A 19,471-nucleotide genomic window follows, 5' to 3' on the forward strand; every position below is an offset into this window, starting at 1 on the left:
CAAAGTGATTAACGGAAAAAGTATCCAAATTTTACAAATAGTTAGCATCGGGAATCCCTTGCACAAATTCGGTATTTTAATTATTCTTAATTCATTGAATAACTCAATTGGGAACTCAATTCCCAATTGGAAGGTATAGATTTATAAACCAAAATTAAACCAAATATAACCCTTTGAAAAATCATTCACCACTTTTAGAATTCGTAAATTATTATCAGTATTGATAAAATCCAATGACGACAATATTCTCAGGGAGCGATATTGTAGCAAAGAAGTAAATCAATAAAGATAAATAATTGATCCAAACATAATCAAAGAACTAATCCATTCAATAGAAAAACACGACTGAATCCATACACAGAATAAATTCTATGATTATTCGGAGAATAAAACATCAACAATGAATTGAGAATGATAAAACAAAGGAGTTTAGTAATTGAAAATCAAATACATAAATTAAAAATACCATCTAGTGTGCAAGTTCATCCCTAACTCTACTTGAGAATTTAGTTCTCCATACTAGGATGAAAAACAAATAAATTCTAGAAGAAAACCTTCAAATCACCAGCCCCCTCTCTTCATAAAAATTTTTAGCTTATATCCCTCCACAAGACCCTTAAAAAAGGAAAAATATAAAAAAAAATGTTGAAAAATATCTTCTGATTTTTCGAGCTTGGATTGCGGCCCACTTTTGACCCAATAAACGTCTGGATTAGCGAAATACTGTGACGCCCCGATTTTCATATCATTTATTTATTTTATTTAAATAATAATTAATAAGTCAATCATCTGCCACGTTACAAACTCTGATACCAACATAACCTGACCTGAAATATGGTATCGGGTAATCTGACTATCTCATACAAACATACCTAACAGTGGAAGTTAAAATTTACATACCATCCAGAATACAGATAACAAAGAACTATCCAACCATAAATACACATATCTATACACATCTCCAAAATCAACAACATACTCTAAGGGATTACATAAACACATCCCCAACACAAAACGCTTACCCTGTCAATCAGGGTACCAATTCTCTCTATCTCGGAGCTCTATCTACTGGTCTGTCACGGTTTCCTGAAATATTTAAATATTTGGGTGAGACACTTCTCAGTAAGACGGAATAAATTATTCACAGTGTGGCAATATGAGTTTAGTTATATCATAATATACTCATTTAAGTGATTGTATCATCTGAGAAAATATACAAATATCTACTCATAATCATATAGATATAAAACATAATTTCATAAGCTTTTATACCATTTCTCATACTCATATATATGTAACCTATGTTTATCAGCGAAAGTTCCCGAGGATAAGGGAGATTACACGCCCATACATGTAACGCCCCTCTGCTTTGATATCGTTTGTAACCTTACTCGATTAATTTGGGTGCAGCTACAATTGATACTTATCAGGGCACTCACCTTACTCAGTAAGCCCTCGAGCGGAGAGTTTTACTTCGTCCTAATTATTTATGCCATTAAATTCACACTCTTTCATTTCTCATTCTCATCTCACAATTTAGCTCATGAGTGTTCACCAGTAACAAATATGCATCCTGTCTGTAACTCATGGTTGCCCTGAGGATATTCACATCTTTATGCTTCCCTCCATGACCAAGTTGTGTGGCCTGAAGGCTAGACCTAACCATGGTTGGCCTACCCAGTTAGATCAAACAATGAAAATGTTTGTCTGTATTACAATTGGCCTACCCACTCTTGGTCCGGATGCCAAGTGGCAAAACTACCCTTCTCACTGGCTCAATTGATTGCCACGTCACACTTTCCACGAGACCGTGTGGTTGCACTAACACCTCGCTTGCAATGGTACCGTGCTCTTTAACCAACAATCGTCAATCAGGGTTCTCATTTCACAATTTAGTATTCACATTTCAGTATGTTGGTACATTTCATCACATTAGAAATATTCTCACCATTTTCTATATCATTCTCATCATTTCAATACACATTTCATCTCATATCAGTATAAAACTCAATTCAATATTTTTGTATAAAAAGTTTCTATACCAACATATATTTCTATCACATATATCATTCTTTCAATGAAAACACATCTGTATCTCATATTTTTATCATATCACTATAAAAATATGTCTCTATAACATATTTCATCATTTTCCAGTAAAAATATATCTATGTTTCACATTTCATCAATTATGTATATAAACCTCGTATCATCATACTTATATATATGCAAATATTACTAGGTTTCCATTTCTTCATATCTATATAAAATATTTTGATATAATCATATCATAATCTCATTTCTCAGTACAATTCACATATTTAAATTTCAAACACATTCCTAGTATTAAACAATCATTTCATATTTCCTCATGCCAAACAATTTTTCACTTGATATTCATAATATAATAACCACCATGAACATATCATATTTCCATTTTCACATATTTACTCAACTAGTAATTTTCAAAAATAACTATTATAATTTATTACTCTTACCTAACTTACTGAGAGGCCTGCTAAAATCAATAAATCCACCCCCCCATGATATTCGAAGCTCAAAACCCTGAAATTCACATTTCCCCAGTTCAAACAACATCAAACCTAGAATTATTATCATTAAAACATATCCAGGCCCAAACACTCCATTAAATCAATTAAATACCAACATTTAACATCCCTACCTCGACTCTGGAGTGGTACCTGGAATGCCTAAATTGAAAATCTACTCTGATTAAACCGCTAAGGATCGCTCCTAGGATCCCGTGGTAGCTTCTGATCATCAATTCATGCTATAATCGGAGCAAAATCGTAGAGAGAAGGGATAGGGTGCCGTAGGGTTCCGAGAGAGAGAGAGAGAGATTTTTGTTTAAAACAAATGAAGCTCGCCGCCCCCTTTATAATTAGCACTGTAGACAAAACTGTTGATGGTTTTCTACATCCCTCACAAAGTCGTTGACAGTTTGGGTCTTTAACCCGTTTTTTTTACCATTTTACCTGTAACCAACCCGCAGTAAATACAAAACTGTCGATGGTTTTTTTTGGTCTCCCACCAAACCGTCGACGATTTGGCCTACACCAAACCAAAAACCTTATTTTCTTTTACATTCTCATTAATTCAAATTTTCGGGTCTTTACATTCTCTCCTCCTAATAAAAATTTCGTTCTCTAAATTTTCTATTTATCACCTTTCCATTCTTAAGGAAAAAACACCACAATTTTATTAATTACCCTCACTTATGGCGGAATAATACCGTGGTTACAAGGGAGGGTTCTGGGAGATTACAATCATACACAGAAAATTCTCCCAAAACCATTCATATCCTAGAACCAAAAACACTATCTATCCTTCCCTACACTATACAAGTCAAAATACATACACTGTCATTTATTTTTTACTCCGATTGGCTCAGCTCTAAGCTCAACTGAATAGATGTGAATATCTCTAGCACATCTGTTCCTCTAATTCCCATGAAACCTCCTCAACTGCATGATTGCGCCATAGCACTTTTACCAATGAAATTCTTTTCATGCGTAGTTCTTGTTCTTTTCGATCCAAAATATGCACAGGCACTTCCTCGTAAGACAAAACATCACCAAACTCCAGTGCCTCATAATTGATCACATAGGAAGGATTTAGGACATATTTCCTCAACATGGATACATGAAATACGTCATGAATTCTAGACAACACTCGTGGTAATGCGAACCTGTAGGCCATTAGACCCACTCTCTCAAGAATCTCAAAGGGTCCAATGAACTTAGGGCCTAGTTTACCCTTCTTTCCAAATCTCATAATCCCTTTCATCGGTCCAATCTTCAAAAATACATGATCCCCAGCTTCAAACTCTAACTCTCATCGGTGAGTGTCTACTTAATTTTTTTGCCAACTCTGTGCTGTTCTGATCCTGTCTCTGATGAGTTTGACTTTATCATAAGTTTGTTGTATCAGATTTAACCCCAAAATCTGTCTTTCCCCAATCTCATCCCAGTATAACAGGGATTGGCACCTCCTACCGTACAACACTTCATATGGTGCCATCCCAAAGCTGACGTGGTAGTTGTTATTATAAGCAAACTCGACCAGTGGTATAAACTGTATCCAATGGCCTTTGAAGTCCAGCACACATGCTCGTAGCATATCCTCCAGTATCTGTATCGTCCTCTCCGCCTGCTCATCTATCTGAGGATGAAATGTTGTGTTGAATGATAATTGAGAACCCATGGTTCCTTACAAACTCCTTTAGAAACAAGATGTGAACCGTGAGTCTCGATCCGATACAATGGACACTGGCATGCCATGTAGTCTAACTATCTCCTGAATATACAACTCCGCCAATCTGCTTATGGAGTAGTAACTCTGATAGGAAGGAAATAGGCAGTCTTTGTCAGTTGATCTACGACTACCCAAATGGCGTCTTGTCCATGAAGTTCCAACTGTAACCCTGTGACAAAATTCATTGTTATATGCTCCCACTTCCACTCAGGAATGTGAAGTGGCTGCAATGATCCTGTCAGCCTCTAATGCTTAGCTTTCACTTTCTGGCATGTCAAACACTGATTCACAAATTCAAAAATTTCTTTCTTCATATTGCTCTACCAAAAAGACTCCTGAAGATCCTTATACATTTTAGTGCTACCAGGGTGTACAGTATACAAGGATCAGTGCGCTTCTTCCAGAATAACTTTCTTAATTTCGGCATCAGCAGACACACACAACTTGGTACGAAACCTCAAAGCCTCGTCATCTGAGATACTAAATTATGCCTTTTGACCATTCTGTACTTTATCCATAATCTTCACTAGTTCCGCGTTTTCATCTGAGCAACTTTAATTCTTTCTTGTAGGGTCGGTTGTAGTACCAGATTGGTAATAAATGCCCAATGATCGCCCTTTACGAGTTCCACCACAAGTCTTTCTAGATCCATCTGAATTGGATGCTGAATCATCACTTCAGATACTGATGAACCCACTGATTTCTGGCTTAGAGCATCAGCCACCACATTAGCTTTTCCTGGGTGGTAACTGATGGTACAGTCGTAATCTTTTATCAACTCCAACCATCTCCTCTGTCTCATATTTAATTCTTGATGCGTAAATAAGAACTTCAGGCTCTTTAGATCAGTGAAAATCTCACACCTAACCCCGTATAGATAGTGTCTCTAAATTTTCATCCTAAAGACCACCGCTGCTAACTCTTGATCATGGGTAGGGTAATTTTTCTCATATTCTTTCAGCTGTCGGGAGACATGCGCTACAACTCTCTCCTGCTGCATCAGAACACATGCAAGCGCTTCATATGACGCATCACTGTAAATCACGAAACCCTCTTCTCTTGAAGGAATCGTCAAAATTGGTACAGTGATGAGTCGCTGCTTCAACTCTTGAAAACTCCGTTTGCATTCATTAGACCACTCAAGCTTCACACCTTTCTTGATCAATCTCATCAGTGGGCCTGACAGTTTAGAAAAACTCTCAACAAATCTATGGTAGTTGCTAGCCAATCCCAGGGAGCTTCTGATTTCCTGCACATTCTTAGGTCGCACCTAATCAACTACTGCCTCGATATTGCTCGAATCCACTGAAATACCACCCCTAGATATCACATGTCCAAGGAAGGTAACTTGTTTTAGCCAGAACTCACACTTCTTGAATTTCGCATACAATTTTCTTTCTCTCAGCACCTGAAGCACTATCCTCAGATGTTTATCATATTTTTCCAGGCTCTTTGAATACACTAGTATGTCGTCAATAAACACTACCATGAACTGGTCTAAATATTGGTGGAAGACCCTGTTCATTAGATCCATAAACACTGTAGGAGCATTTGTCAATCCAAATGGCATAACCAGGAATTCGTAGTGGCCATACCGAGTCCTAAACGCTGTCTTTGGTACATCCTCTATCCCAACCTTCACCTGATGGTACCCAGATCGTAAATCAATCTTAGAGAATGTTTGTGTCTCTTGTAACTGATCAAAAAAATCATCAATGCAGGGAATCGGGTACTTATTCTTAATAGTCACTTTATTAATTTTTCTGTAGTTAATGTACATTCTCATCGACCCATCCTTCTTTCTCACAAACAAAACCGGTGTTCCCCAGGGTGACTCGTTGGGCGAAATAAACCCCTTATCTAACAGTTCCTATAGCTATTCCTTCAATTCTTTCCATTCCATCGGTGCCACTCTTTATGGGGCTTTAGAACTCGGTGCTGTTCTCAGAGCTAGGTCAATTGTAAACTCTACCTCACAATCAGGAGGTAGTCTCGGTAAATCCTTGGGAAATACATCAGGAAAATTGCTCACTACCGGGATGTCCTCTAACCTTAGCTCCCCTTCTGATACTTCCTTCATGTAGGCCAAATATCCCTGACAACCCTCCAGTAACAACCTCCTTGCCTGAATGGCAGGTAACTTCTGTAGTGGGGTACGTACACATGTCCCCACAAATCTGTACTCCTACTCTCCTAGAGGTCTAAACACTACCTCTCTTTGATGGCAGTCAATACTGGCATAGTGGGCAGCTAGCCAGTCCATCCCTAGAATCACCTCAAACCCATACATCTCTAAAACGACCAAATTAACCTGTAAAAAACTCCCATGAATACAAATTGGACAGTTCCCGAGTACCTTCTTATATAACCCTATAACCCAGTCGGCGTAGCCACTAACAAACTGACATCTAACGACTGAGTTTCTAACCCACAAAACTTTGTAAACTCTCGGGCTATAAAGGAGTGAGTCGCTCTAAATCAAATAAAACAATTGCTTTATATGACATAATTGGAACAATACCTGTCACGACATCTCTTGCCGCCTTTGCATCTCCTGGTGTCAAAGCATAGACCCGTGTTGGGGCGGTGTTCCTCTGTTGACCTTCTCGGGGTGCCTGGTGACCTCCTCGATACGTTCTAGGAGCAAGCGCACTTACTGGCGGTGCTCGGCAGTCTCTCACCATGTGGCCAGGCTGATAACATCGATAAAAAATCATTTCTCTGAGTTGACACTCTTCTGGGTGTCTCCTCTAATATCTAGAACAAAGAGGGGGCATCAGTCTGCCTTGTACCACTCGATCTCCCATTCCTTGTCTCTGACCTCCTCTGCTATCCTATCCTCCAAGGTCCCTGGATGGAACTTGCTTGAAAATCAGGAGGCATGGGCCTCTTTCTCTAGCTCTGCACTGGGGCATTTCTCTCTAAGCTGGTCTCAATCACTGTAGCTTTATCTACCAACTCTGAGAAGGTCTGGACCTGAAACCCCACAACCTGCTCATACAAACTCTGTCTCAAACCCTCCTCGAATTTTCTCGCCTTCTTTTCCTCATCCAACACCATATACGGGGAAAACCAGGACAACTCAATGAATCTATATTGTTGTACCATCATACGCCCTTGCATCAAGTGCAAAAACTCTGTTGCCTTCGCGCTTCTGATGGTAGCTAGGAAGTATCGCTCGAAGAACAACTCCCTGAAGTGGCTCCAGGTCACCGCTACAGGATCAGGTCTCTGGTCCTCTAACAGTCTCGCTGATCTCCACCAGAGTTTTGCCTCCGCTGTCAACTTGAATGCAGAAAAGGACACTTTCTACTCCTCAGTACAAAGGAGCACTACCAGCATCTTCTCTATATCCTGGACCTAGTCCTCATCCATGAATAGGTTAGCCCCTCTGGAGAACGACAGAGGTTTCATACACGTGAACTGCTCAATCGTGCAGCTCCGTTCCCCTGAGCTCATGGCCATCTCTGCCATCACCTGCTGGGTGACGCTATGTAGCATTGCATCGGGGGCTCCGCCACCCATACTGGAAGGCCCTGCCTAATCACCTCCAGCATGTGCCTTGCTACTTCCAGGCTCCATCTTGAAAACGATATAAGACAATCTTAGAACTCTTATCATCATAACACTACTAATACACTCAACAAACTAAAACCCATAAAATATTTGTCTATAACCATTCATCTTAACATTCTCAATCCAAATTTAAGATTCAGTCCTATGACTCAGAAACAAGAACTGGTGATAATTTACTATGATTTTCCTAAATTCGTCACCCCTAGGACAATTATAGAAACAACCATGGAACTCCTGTCTCCAGGCCGTAAGATAGAACCCTAAATTCCAATCTCATCCTCTAACAACAATTGACCCATATCTTAACCTACCCATCTCCTATTCTCATCAAAACCCATTCCTATACTCTGGTATTGTATTCCGCTGTTTACTAAAGTCTGCAGAACCTAACAACCTAGGCTCTGATACCAAACTGTGATGCCCCCATTTTCATATCATTTTTTTTAACAATAATTAATAAGTCAATCATCTGCCACCTCACAAACTCTGATACCATATCAACATAACCTGACCCGAAATAGGGTATCAGGTAATCAGACTATTTCATACAAACATACCTAACAGCGAAAGTTAAAATTTACATACCATCTAGAATACAGATACCAGAGAACTATCCAACCATATATTCACATATCTATACACATCTTTAAAATCAACAACATGCCCTAGGGGATTACACAAACACATCCCCAACACAAAATGCTTACCCTGTCTACCAGGGTACCGGCTCCCCTCTATCTCGGAGCTCTATGCACTAGTCTGTCATGGTTTCCTGAAATATTTAAATTTTTGGGTGAGACACCTCTCAGTAAGACGGAATAAATTATTTACAGTGTGTGGCAGTATGAGTTTAGTTATATCATAATATACTCATTTAAGTGATTATATCCTCTGAGAAAATATACAGATATGTACTAATAATCATATAGATATAAAACATAATTTTATAAGCTTTGATACCATTCCTAATACTTATATATATATGTAACCTATGTTTATTAGTAAAAGTTTCCGAGGAAAGGTGAGATTACACGTAACGCCCCTTTACTCTGACATCGTTTGTAACCTTGCCTAATTAATTCGTGTGCGGCTACAACTGATACTTATCAGGGCACTCACCTTACTCGGTAAGCCCTCAGTTGGAGAGTTTTAGTTCGCCCTAATTATTTATGCCATTAAATTCACACTCTTTCATTTCTTATTCTCATCTCACAATCTAGCTCATGAGTGTCCACCAGTAACAAATACGCATCCTGTCTGTAACTCATGATTGCCCTGAGGATATTTACATCGTCATGCTTCCCCCCATGACCGGATTGTGCGATCAGAAGGCTGGACCTAATCACGGTTGGCCTACCCGGTTAGATCAAACAATGAAACTTCCTATTTGTAGTACGATTAGTCTGCCCACTCCTAGTTCGGACTCCAGGTGGAAAAACTACCCTTCTCACTAGCTCAATCAACTGTCACGCCATACTCTCCACGAGACCGTGTGGTTGCACTAACACCTCACTAGCAACGGTACCGTGCTCTCTAATCAACAATCGTCCATCAAGGTTCTCATATCACAATTCATTATTCACATTTCAGTATGTTGGTACATTTCATCACATCAGAAATATTCTCACCATTTTCTGTATCATTTTCATCATTTCAATACACATTTCATCTCATGTCAATATAAAACTAAATTCAATATTTCTGTATAAAACATTTCTGTACCAACATATATTATATCACATATATCATTCTTTCAATGAAAACACATATGTATCTCATATTTTTATCATATCACTATAAAAATGTTTGTATAACATATTTCATCATTTCCCAATAAAAATATATCTATGTTTCACATTTCATCAATTTTGTATATAAACCTCGTATCATCATACTTCTATATATATGCAAATATTACTGGGTTTCCATTTCTTCATATCTGTATAAAATATTTTGATATAATCATATCATAATCTTATTTCTCAGTACAATTCATATATTTAAATTTCAATCGCATTTCCAATATTAAGCAGTCATTTCATATTTTCTCATGCCACACAATTTTTCATCTGATATTCATAATATAATAACCATCGTGAACATATCATATTTCCATTTTCATATATTTACTCAACCAGTAATTTTCAAAAATAACTATTATAATTTATTCCTCTTACCTAACTTATTGAGAGGGTTGCTAGAATCCCTAAATTCACGCCCCACGGCGTTTGAAGCTCAAAACCCTGAAATTCACATTTTCTTAGTTCAAACAACATCAACCCTAGTATTATTACCATTAAAACATATCCAGGTCCAAACACTCCATTAAATCAATTAAATACCAACATTTAGCATTTTTACCTCGACTTTGGAGCGGTGTCTGGAATTCCTAAATTGAAAATTTGCTCCGATTAAACCACTAAGGATCACTCCTAGGATCCTATGGTAGCTGTTGATCGTCAATTCGGGCTATAATCAAAGCGAAATCGTAGAGAGAAGGGAGAGGGTGTCGTAGGGTTCCGAGAGAGAGAGAGAGAGAGAGAGAGAGAGAGAGAGAGAGAGAGAGAGAGATTTGTTTGTTTAAAACAAATGAAGCTCGTAACCCCCTTCAAAATCAGCACTACAAACAAAGCCATCGACGATTTTCAGCACCCGTCACAAAACCGTCGACGGTTTGGGTCTTTAACCCGCCCTTTTTACCGTTTTACCTATAATCGGCCTGCCATAAATACAAAATCGTTGACAGTTTTTTTTGGTCTCCCACTAAACCGTTGACGGTTTGGTCTACACCAAACCAAAAACCTTCTTTTCTTTTACTCTCTCATTAATTCAATTTTTTAGGTCTCTACAAATACTATGTCACAATGAATTGTAACTCTTTCTGTAAGCTTTCCAACGCCACTTGAATTACGCCCATTCGATGTCCGATGAGAGAGTTATGATTAAAATACAGAAATATATTCGGTTTGTCTCCTAGCGAATTTCGAACTTGGACTTCTTACAATTTCCTTTTGTGATTCCTCCTTTGAATTTGACTGGGCTTTGACTTGATCTTTTATAAACTCTGAAATTAAATATAAAAATTTCCTTAGGAGTATCCTGAAGTAAATAGAAACTTAATTCAAGAATACACATTGATTCCAATGATTTCTATTCGCATTTTAACATTTTAGTCTAATAATAGGGTATTTAGAGAGCACTTTCGTACACTCATCAGGTTGTCATTTTGTAGTTTCAAAAATGTGCATGTACATAATTGAAGAACAATGAACTTGAGATGATACGTTTTGGGAGACAAATCATTGAATTTTTTTCTTTTAATTTTTTGAATTTTTATTAGACTTCAATTATAAAATAAGAAATAACTCATTTCCTATTGCATCGAGCATGTCTCTTCCTAATACCAAAATCCTAAACTAACCATTTAAATGTCACCCAAGAAATTGGAAATTTTTTATTTTAAAGAAATATTACTTTTATTTTTCTCTCAACAGCATTATGAAAGTTATAAAAATTGGAGCAAAAGTCTCATATCTTGCTCTTGTTGACAATGAATATATATGAATAATATGGTTATGACTAGAAAAGGTTTCGGTCTGAGTGGAGAAAATGGATTAGAGGGTGCTTATCTTCTATGGTCTTTTTTTCGTTTTTGGTTTTTTTGTTTTTTTTTGTTTTTTTTGTTTTTTTTTCAATTTTAGTAAATGGAGAGGTTAAGCCTTTGTTTCAGGCATCCAAGGGTCTAAGATAGGAGATCCTCTTTCTCCTTCTCTTTTTGTTATTATGGTTGATGCCTTGAGTTGGGTGATTGAGATAGGAGTTGATAAAGAGTTTTTGGAGGGGATTGAGGTAGGGTAGGGTATGAGCATTGTATTATATTGCATCTTCAGTTTGCAGATAGCCTATTCTCTTCCTCTTAGAAAACATGGGTTGCTTCTCTAATTTGTTGACTATCCTACATGTGTTTGAGAAAGCATCCAAGTTAAAAATTAATTTCTCTAAAAGTGATTTGGTAGGCCTTGACATTATTATGGATCCTTTGTTAGACCAGCTGGTTGTGCCATTTTGACTTGGCTTATTACATTTTTGGGTGTCCCCATGGGTGGTAATCCTAATGCTCACTCTCTTTGGGATCTTGTTTTTAAGAGTGACTAGGAGATTAGATGGTTAGTAAAATGAGTGTTCTTCACCTTGGGGGGTTGTATTACTCTTATTCAAGGATGTTTGCCTCCCATTCCTTTGTATTATGTTTCTCTTCTTAAAATTCTTGTGAGATTGACACAGGTTTGAAAAATTAATGAAGAATTTCTTGTGGTTGAGTGGATAAAAAGAAATAGAAATCACCTTGTAGGTTCCAAGACCACGTGAAGGTCTAAAAGGAAGGAGACTTGGGTCATGGTAATTTGGCACCCAAAAACATTTCTTTGGTAGGAAAATAGTTATGACTTTCCAACCTAATAGCATAAGGTAGTTCATAGTGAATTTGGTTTACTATAACACAAGTGGGATGTTAGACTAATTGTCAATATACTTATTATAGTCCTTGGAAGTAAGTTTGTCAAATTTATGACTATTCCTTCCAAAATTCAATATATGGTGGTAATAGGGAGTGAAATTGTTTTTAGGAAGATCATTGGGCGAGGGAGATGCCTTTATCTATTACTTTTCATCATCTTTTTTAATTATCGAATTCTCAATGCTCCTTTCTTGCTTGTTTTCTTCTGTAAAGGGATGATATTTCTTGAAGGTTTGATTTTGGGAGAAATCGAAATGAGAGAGATTAATGAGTTAGCTCTCTTAAACAACTTGCTTGATTCATTTCATATTCATTTGAAGAGTTATTAAAAAGACTTGGGATTTAGGTCCTAAAGAATTCTCATGTAAAATCCCTTTTTTACGACTTGACTCTTAGACTTTAATGCAAATCATTGTCATTTGTATTCCTTGCTCTAGAAATTTAAAGCTCCCTAAAAAAAATAAAAGCTCTCATTTGAATTACCATACTTCAAAGAATCAACATCAATGATTTGCTCAAGAGAAGGTCAGACCCCATCACTTGATGCTCGTGTTCTTCATTTGGGGAATAGGGAAACTTGCTCACATTTGTTTCTTCATTGCCTTATTACTATAGTTGCTTGAAATAAATTATTTGGCATATTTGGTGAAAAGTAAATCTACCTCTCCACTTTGGAAGCCTGATAAGAGTATTGGTAAGGAAAAGGATGAGACAAACTTGTGGCGATGCACTTCGTGCGCCTAGTTGAAGAGGAACACTAGAATTTCCACAAGTGTAGCTACTGTTAATAACTTGCTTTGAAATAGAGTGATTTATCTTCCAGCACACCTTTTTGAACCACTTGTAACGAGCTTGATTGGCTCTACTTTCATTGACTTAGCTTATTGATATTGATATAGGAGGATTTCTCTTATTCTTCCTATTTCTAATTTTCTCCTCTATTTCTTTTTCAGTTGTACCATCTTCTCCCTTCAAATAAAATTCTTCATTTATAAAAAAATCTGCAAATATTAATAACATAAGCAATAAATATTTATTACAAACAATGTACTAGAAAAAGAAATTAAATATTGGCAAAAGTTGTTTGTGATAGATTCATAGACAATGTGTTGCCTTCTCCACACAATCTAAAACATAAAAAACAATATACATATAAAGTTCAAATTTCAAATTCATAAGGAACCTGCATTTCAAAACGATAATCCTCGATCTTAAACGAAAAAAAAAAAGCAAAATTACCACTGTTACAGATGCCTGATCCAACGTCAGGGAAAAATTAGAAACAAATGAATTAATAAATCTAAATGCTAAATTGGCTCTAATGGTCCCCTTGTAGAAGGAAGGTTAAAGAAAATCAGAAAAACATTTAAAAAAAAAAAAAAAAGCATGGGCACACCATCACTCATTAAATTAGCCCAAATCCATTTAAAATCAATCCCAGGATTTCACGAAATTGCACCTTCTAGTCTACAAGCAGCTACTCATAACCACAGTTGTTTCCAGTCGGTGCAATTTGTACCAATAAGCAGAGCAGCATGAACACTGACTCTTAACAAAGTTTCAGCGTGTCAGGAAGGAGAACAAGGGGAGATCTATAGGAAATTAAAAAAAAAATAAAATCCAAAAAGGTCATTTTATGTTCAGTCCAGGTGGAAACCATGTCAACAAAATGATGCTTGCAAAAGTTCTTTAACCATCAGTTCATCTACCCCTTCTGTAAAATAGCAGAATTTTCCACTTCCCAAGAGCTCATGTTCCAAGAAGATAAAAATGGGGAGTAGAAAATTCGAACCAGATGAGCATCTTTATATAGTGACAAAAATAGAAGGCTTGTCCTACAAAGTAAATAAGAGAAGAAACACAACTGGAAAACACCATACTCTTAAATTAAGATTATGTTTCTGGGGTTTTTCTCTTCTTATCTGCTGCCGAAGATTGGGCCTGACCAAAGGTTGACCTGCATTATACCCGCCAACATGCAAACAGGAAAGAAGAAAGGTCATATGGTAGTGGGAGAAGCATCAGCAAAAAATAAAGAGCATTTCTCTTCATAAATAACAACTTCAACAAGAAGAAGAAGCTTTAAGTTCCACTAGGTGAGGTTAGTTACATGAATCTTTTTCCGCCAATTCACCCGATCGAGAACATTTTCCTCTAGGAGATTAATGGCTATTAAATCCTTCCTTACTACCTCATGTCAAGTTATTTTAGACTTATCCTTAACCCTATCGCTTTTTATACCAAAAACAATAACTAACTCACTTCTCACAAGTGAGTTACTAGGCCTGCATTTCAAATTCCAAAACCATGTAAGTTGCCCCTACCTTATATTGTCTTCAACTAGTGCTATGCCTAAATTATTGCTTATATGCTCGTTTCTTACTTTATCTTTTAATGTCATACCACTCATCCATCTTAACATATGCATTTCAACAATTTTTATTTTTTGTACATGTTGTTTCTTAGTTGCCCATCATTATGAACCATAAAGCGTAGTTGGCCTTATAGCTGTCTTGTAAAACTTTCTTTTTAATTTTAGTGTATTCTACAATCATAAAATACACTTGACACATTCCTTCATTTTACCCAACCTATTTTAATTCTATATACTACATCTTCAATTTCCCCTTCCACTTGCATAATTGATCTAAGATATCTAAATCTATTAGTACTATTAATCTCTTGATTATCAAGTTTAATCTTTTTTCCATTGCTGCTCCTTACATTACTGAAATTACATTTCATACATTTTGTCTTATTCCTATTTATCCTAAACCCTTTAGACTCTAATGTGACTCTTCAAAGTTCTAACTTAGATTCCATTCTGCTCCTACTATCATCAATCAACACGATATCAACTGCAAACAACATACACCAAGGGATCTCATTTAGGATAATCCTAGTAAGTTCATCAATCACTAGAGTAAAAAGGTAAGAACTCAAAGTAGAACCTTGATGTACACCTATTGTGATTGGAAAATTTCTAGATTCCCCTTTTATAGTCCTAACGCTAGTCACTACTCTATCATACATATCCTTAATGATCTTAGTATATCTACTGCATACTCTCTTCTTTTCTAGAACCCACCAAAGAACTTCCCTAGGTACTCTATTACATGCTTTCTCTAGGTCAATAAAAACCATATGGAAATCCCTCTTCTTTTTCCTAAACTTTTAAATTAAATTTCTTAAAAGATAAATAGTTTTTGTTGTTCATCTACTAGGTATAAAATCAAATTGATTTTCTGAAATCCTCATTTCTAGTCTTATTCTATATTCAATTACCCTTTCCCATAATTCCATCATATGACTTATATTCTTAATTCCACAATAGTTATTATAGTTTTGACATCGTCTTTGTTTTTGTATAAAGGTACTCCAATACTTTTCCTCCATTCTTCGGACATTTTATTGGTTTTTATAATAGTGTTGAATACATTAGTTAACCAAATATTTCCTTTTATCTCCTAAACATTTCCAAACTTCAATTAGCATTTTATCTAGTCCCTATACATTTCCTACTTTTCATCTTTTTAATGTCATCTTAATTTCAAGGATTAATGCTGCGAATAAATCTCCTATTTTCAGTCTTATCCTCACTCGTCACTTCCAAGTTCAATATTTTATTTTGATTTTTATTAAACTTATCAAAGTATCTTCGCCACCTCTCTTCATCCAACTGGAAATTCAAAAAAAAAATTATTAATATTTAGTCTGGACAAGCACTTTTGTGCAGTCAAGAACATAGTGAATTCCTATTGAAAAAAATAAACATGCCGAATTCATCTTCCCATTTTCTTTTACTTAACAACTAGAAGTTCCCTGAAATTCAAAAAGCCCACTATAGACAAAATTTACATCTGCTTCTATAAAAGGGACGATATTCAGACACTGGCAGCCCATTTTCTTTTACTTGACAACTAGAAGTTCCCTGAAATTCAAAAAGGCCCACTATAGACAAACTTTACATCTGCTTCTATAAAAGGGACGATATTCAGACACTGGCAGCATTAGCAGTCAAAAAATATTGTTCAAGCTCTTGGGAAGGAGAATCCAAAACAGTGGCATGACTTCCAGCATATTTTACTGCACAGTCCTGGTACAGAGGGTTCATGAACACCTAATTTATGTGTGATCACTAATCATTTTAGTTTCTTTTATTTATTCATTTATTTATTTATTTATTTTTTATAAAAGTGCTGTCCTGGCACTGCACTTTTGGGGCCAAGTTCTGCTCCATTCAATATCATGCAGATTTGTTTAATTGTTGACCCAGTCTAACCCCGGCTTGCATCATTGTTGTTAGATCATTCCCTATTTCACGTTACCTAGCAAACACACCGGATATTAAATTTTTTTAATTTCACATTACCTGATGACACCAGATATTGATTTTTTTATCTTTTATTTGAGAAAAAGAAGAAATTTTATGGCAGAAGAGAGACTATACACAAAGGAACATAAGAAATCCTCCTTCAAAAAAGATAAAAATCAAAGAGAAAAACGGAAAAACATCAAAACAGTACTGCCATCCAATCAAGCTGATGTTCAGAAAAAGACATCCCTATGAAACAACCAGCTGCAAATGTCCACAATGAAGCCATATACTGAATTCTACCAAAAGCATGGAGCAAGACATCTTTTTACCCGTGAAGATACGAGCATTCCTCTCCAGCCAAATACCGACAAGACAGCAAACAATGCACACGTCCACAATGCTAACCCATCTCGACTCCTTCCAAACCCTTTAAAAGAGAGAGTTAACAAACCGACTTAGGGCAAATACAACTTTCTCCAAATAATCCAAAAAAATTGTTCCAAATCCTCCAAGAAAATTAACATGAAGCAACAAGTGAGAAGCAGATTCATAACTTTAACAGCATAATGAACAAATATCGGGAGATAGAGCCTTAAAATCCTCCCACTGGACCCACTCTGCAACAGACTTTTGGTGTTTACCTTTATTAAGAATAACTAGAAGCCTTAATCAAAGTGGGGCTTTGGCCTTTCAAACGATACAACGAAGCAGGGAAGACAGATTTTCAAGGATAAAAAATTCAATAAAAGATTTACAGAAATACTCCCCCGAAGAGTCTAGAACCCAAGATCTATAGTCCCTCCAGATGGAAGGATGAATTCCTTCCTATCATTAAGAGATTTATGAAAATGAAAGTCTCAATAGAGCTCATCCCCATTTGAATAAAAAAAAGGAACATATAGATCCATTATGCTACAAGGAAAGCCTATAATGAGGAAAAGAAGTGCAGGATGCAGAATCACCCAAACAAGTGCCATTCCAAAACTGAACGCCAGAGCCATTTCCCACAACAAAATTGGTGTATGGGACAAAGAGAGGATAAATCTGCAAAATACACATCCGCATGCTCTCAAAGGAACATCTAAGCCCAAAATTAGCCCCACCCATTACTTTGCATCCCAAATTTACTTTTAGTTACTTTTTATGCCAAAAGGGAGGTTTTCCCTAAAGGGGAACATCAAAGCCATTTGCCCATTAAACCAATGCTTTTTTCAGATACCAAATTCTCAAGACCCAAACCACCCTCCTTTTTAGGCCTACAAACAGCCGCCCAACTAACCAAATGATCCCTTTTCCTCTACCCCAGACCAAAGAAAATCTCTAATCACTCTCAATATTTTCAGCTATCCCCACAAGAATTTAAAAAAAGACAAGAAACAGCGAGGGGTAATAGAAAGACAAGACTGAATAAGGATGACCCTCCCACCCAAAGAGAACAAAGCACGCTTCCAACCATCTAATCTCTTAGAAACCTTCTCCCATACAGAATTCCAAAAACCAACCAACCTCAAAGGCACTCCTAGATAGGTCGGCCAACTTAGGGAACCACACCCAGCTAGTGCAGCTGCTGCAGCAATTCCAAGGATCTAGACTCGAGTAAAATTAATACAAGCTAAACCACTCATATGAAATTGACTTTTAACCCTGACACCTTCTTAAACAATTGTACCTCTTGAAGCTCTAAACAATGACTTAGGTTCTACAATAATAATGACTGCAAAGAGGCATTTGACAAATACACCCTCATCCAACCCCACTGCCTCTCACCAAATCCCTTTCTCCTAAAAATTTTATCTAAAAAATTCCAACTTACACCATCATAAGCCTTTTCATAATCCACCACTTTAAACAAAATTCCCCTTTCTCCCTCCGAACATCCTCAACTGCTCATTTGCCATCAAAATAGCATCCAAAATTGCCCCGCCCCCAACAAAAGCACTTCAAGCTTGAGAACTAGTATCACCAACCGTTGAATTCAGCCTATTAGGTAGAAAAGGGCAGCTCAGTGCACAAAACTCCTGCATATATGGGTTCTAGGGAGGAGCTTATTAGCTAGAACCATAGCAATAATCTTAGACACTCATAGCTAGGCTAATCGGCTAAAAATTAGCAACTTGTATAGACCCATTCTTCTTGGGCACCACAGGATGAAAGTAGAGTTAATACTCTTACACAAAATCCCATTAACACAAATTTTCATTAAATCCCCTTTGACCACATCCCAACAATCCCGAAAGAAACCCATACAAAGCCCATCCAAACCCAGTGCCTTATCCCTATCCATCCCACAGACAATCACCCTAACCTCCCTCTCCTCAAAAGTCTTTCCAACCAAATTACCTTTTCTTTAGAAATTGGACTCCACTCTAGCCCCTAAAGCATAGGCGCCTACCCATACTCCTCCACAAACAAATTAGGAAAAATTAAAAAACATCTGTAATATCAAACTAGAATCAATTGTAACCTCACCCCACCCCCATACCGCCCCCCTTCCCCCCCCCCCCCCCAAAAAAAAAAAGGGAAAAAAATCCAATTTCCTTTTTTCTCTTACCATTAGCGAACCTTCAAAAAAACTTGAATATCAATCACCCTCCCTAACTCATTTGAATTTAGTTTCTTGTTTTCAACTCATTTCCCTAAAAATCATCTCCTCAAGATCCTCTTCTCATAACCCTTCTCTAAGATGTGAAAGCCTTTTCATACACATAAAACCTCCCCAACCCTTCTCCACTTCCTCGCTGCAAATACTCCTAACCAAGGATTGGAAAGATTTATTAGCGAGCCAC

The 19,471-nt window shown here is 36.8% G+C and overlaps 1 protein-coding gene across 8 annotated transcripts in view; it reads right to left on the bottom strand.

The window, feature by feature from the left end:
• Window positions 1-13,525: 13,525 nt before the first annotated feature.
• LOC131162383 (general transcription and DNA repair factor IIH subunit TFB4) overlaps window positions 13,526-19,471 on the bottom strand; it is a 74,127-nt gene continuing 68,181 nt past the window's right edge. Inside the window, exons 11-13 of one of the 8 annotated variants that reach the window (XM_058118804.1) lie at window positions 17,015-17,112; window positions 14,248-14,324; window positions 13,526-13,909 (exon numbers count right to left, since the gene is read on the bottom strand). In XM_058118804.1, coding sequence (XP_057974787.1) covers window positions 13,835-13,909; window positions 14,248-14,324; window positions 17,015-17,112 — 250 coding nt within the window. In that variant the 3' untranslated portion in view covers window positions 13,526-13,834. Of the gene's footprint in view, window positions 14,325-17,014; window positions 17,113-19,471 lie in introns of all 8 variants that reach the window. The other 7 variants (XM_058118803.1, XM_058118806.1, XM_058118810.1 and 4 more) reach the window with 7 other exon arrangements.

The sequence above is a fragment of the Malania oleifera genome, chromosome 8 (assembly GCF_029873635.1).
Source record: "Malania oleifera isolate guangnan ecotype guangnan chromosome 8, ASM2987363v1, whole genome shotgun sequence".
Lineage (NCBI taxonomy): Eukaryota > Viridiplantae > Streptophyta > Magnoliopsida > Santalales > Ximeniaceae > Malania > Malania oleifera.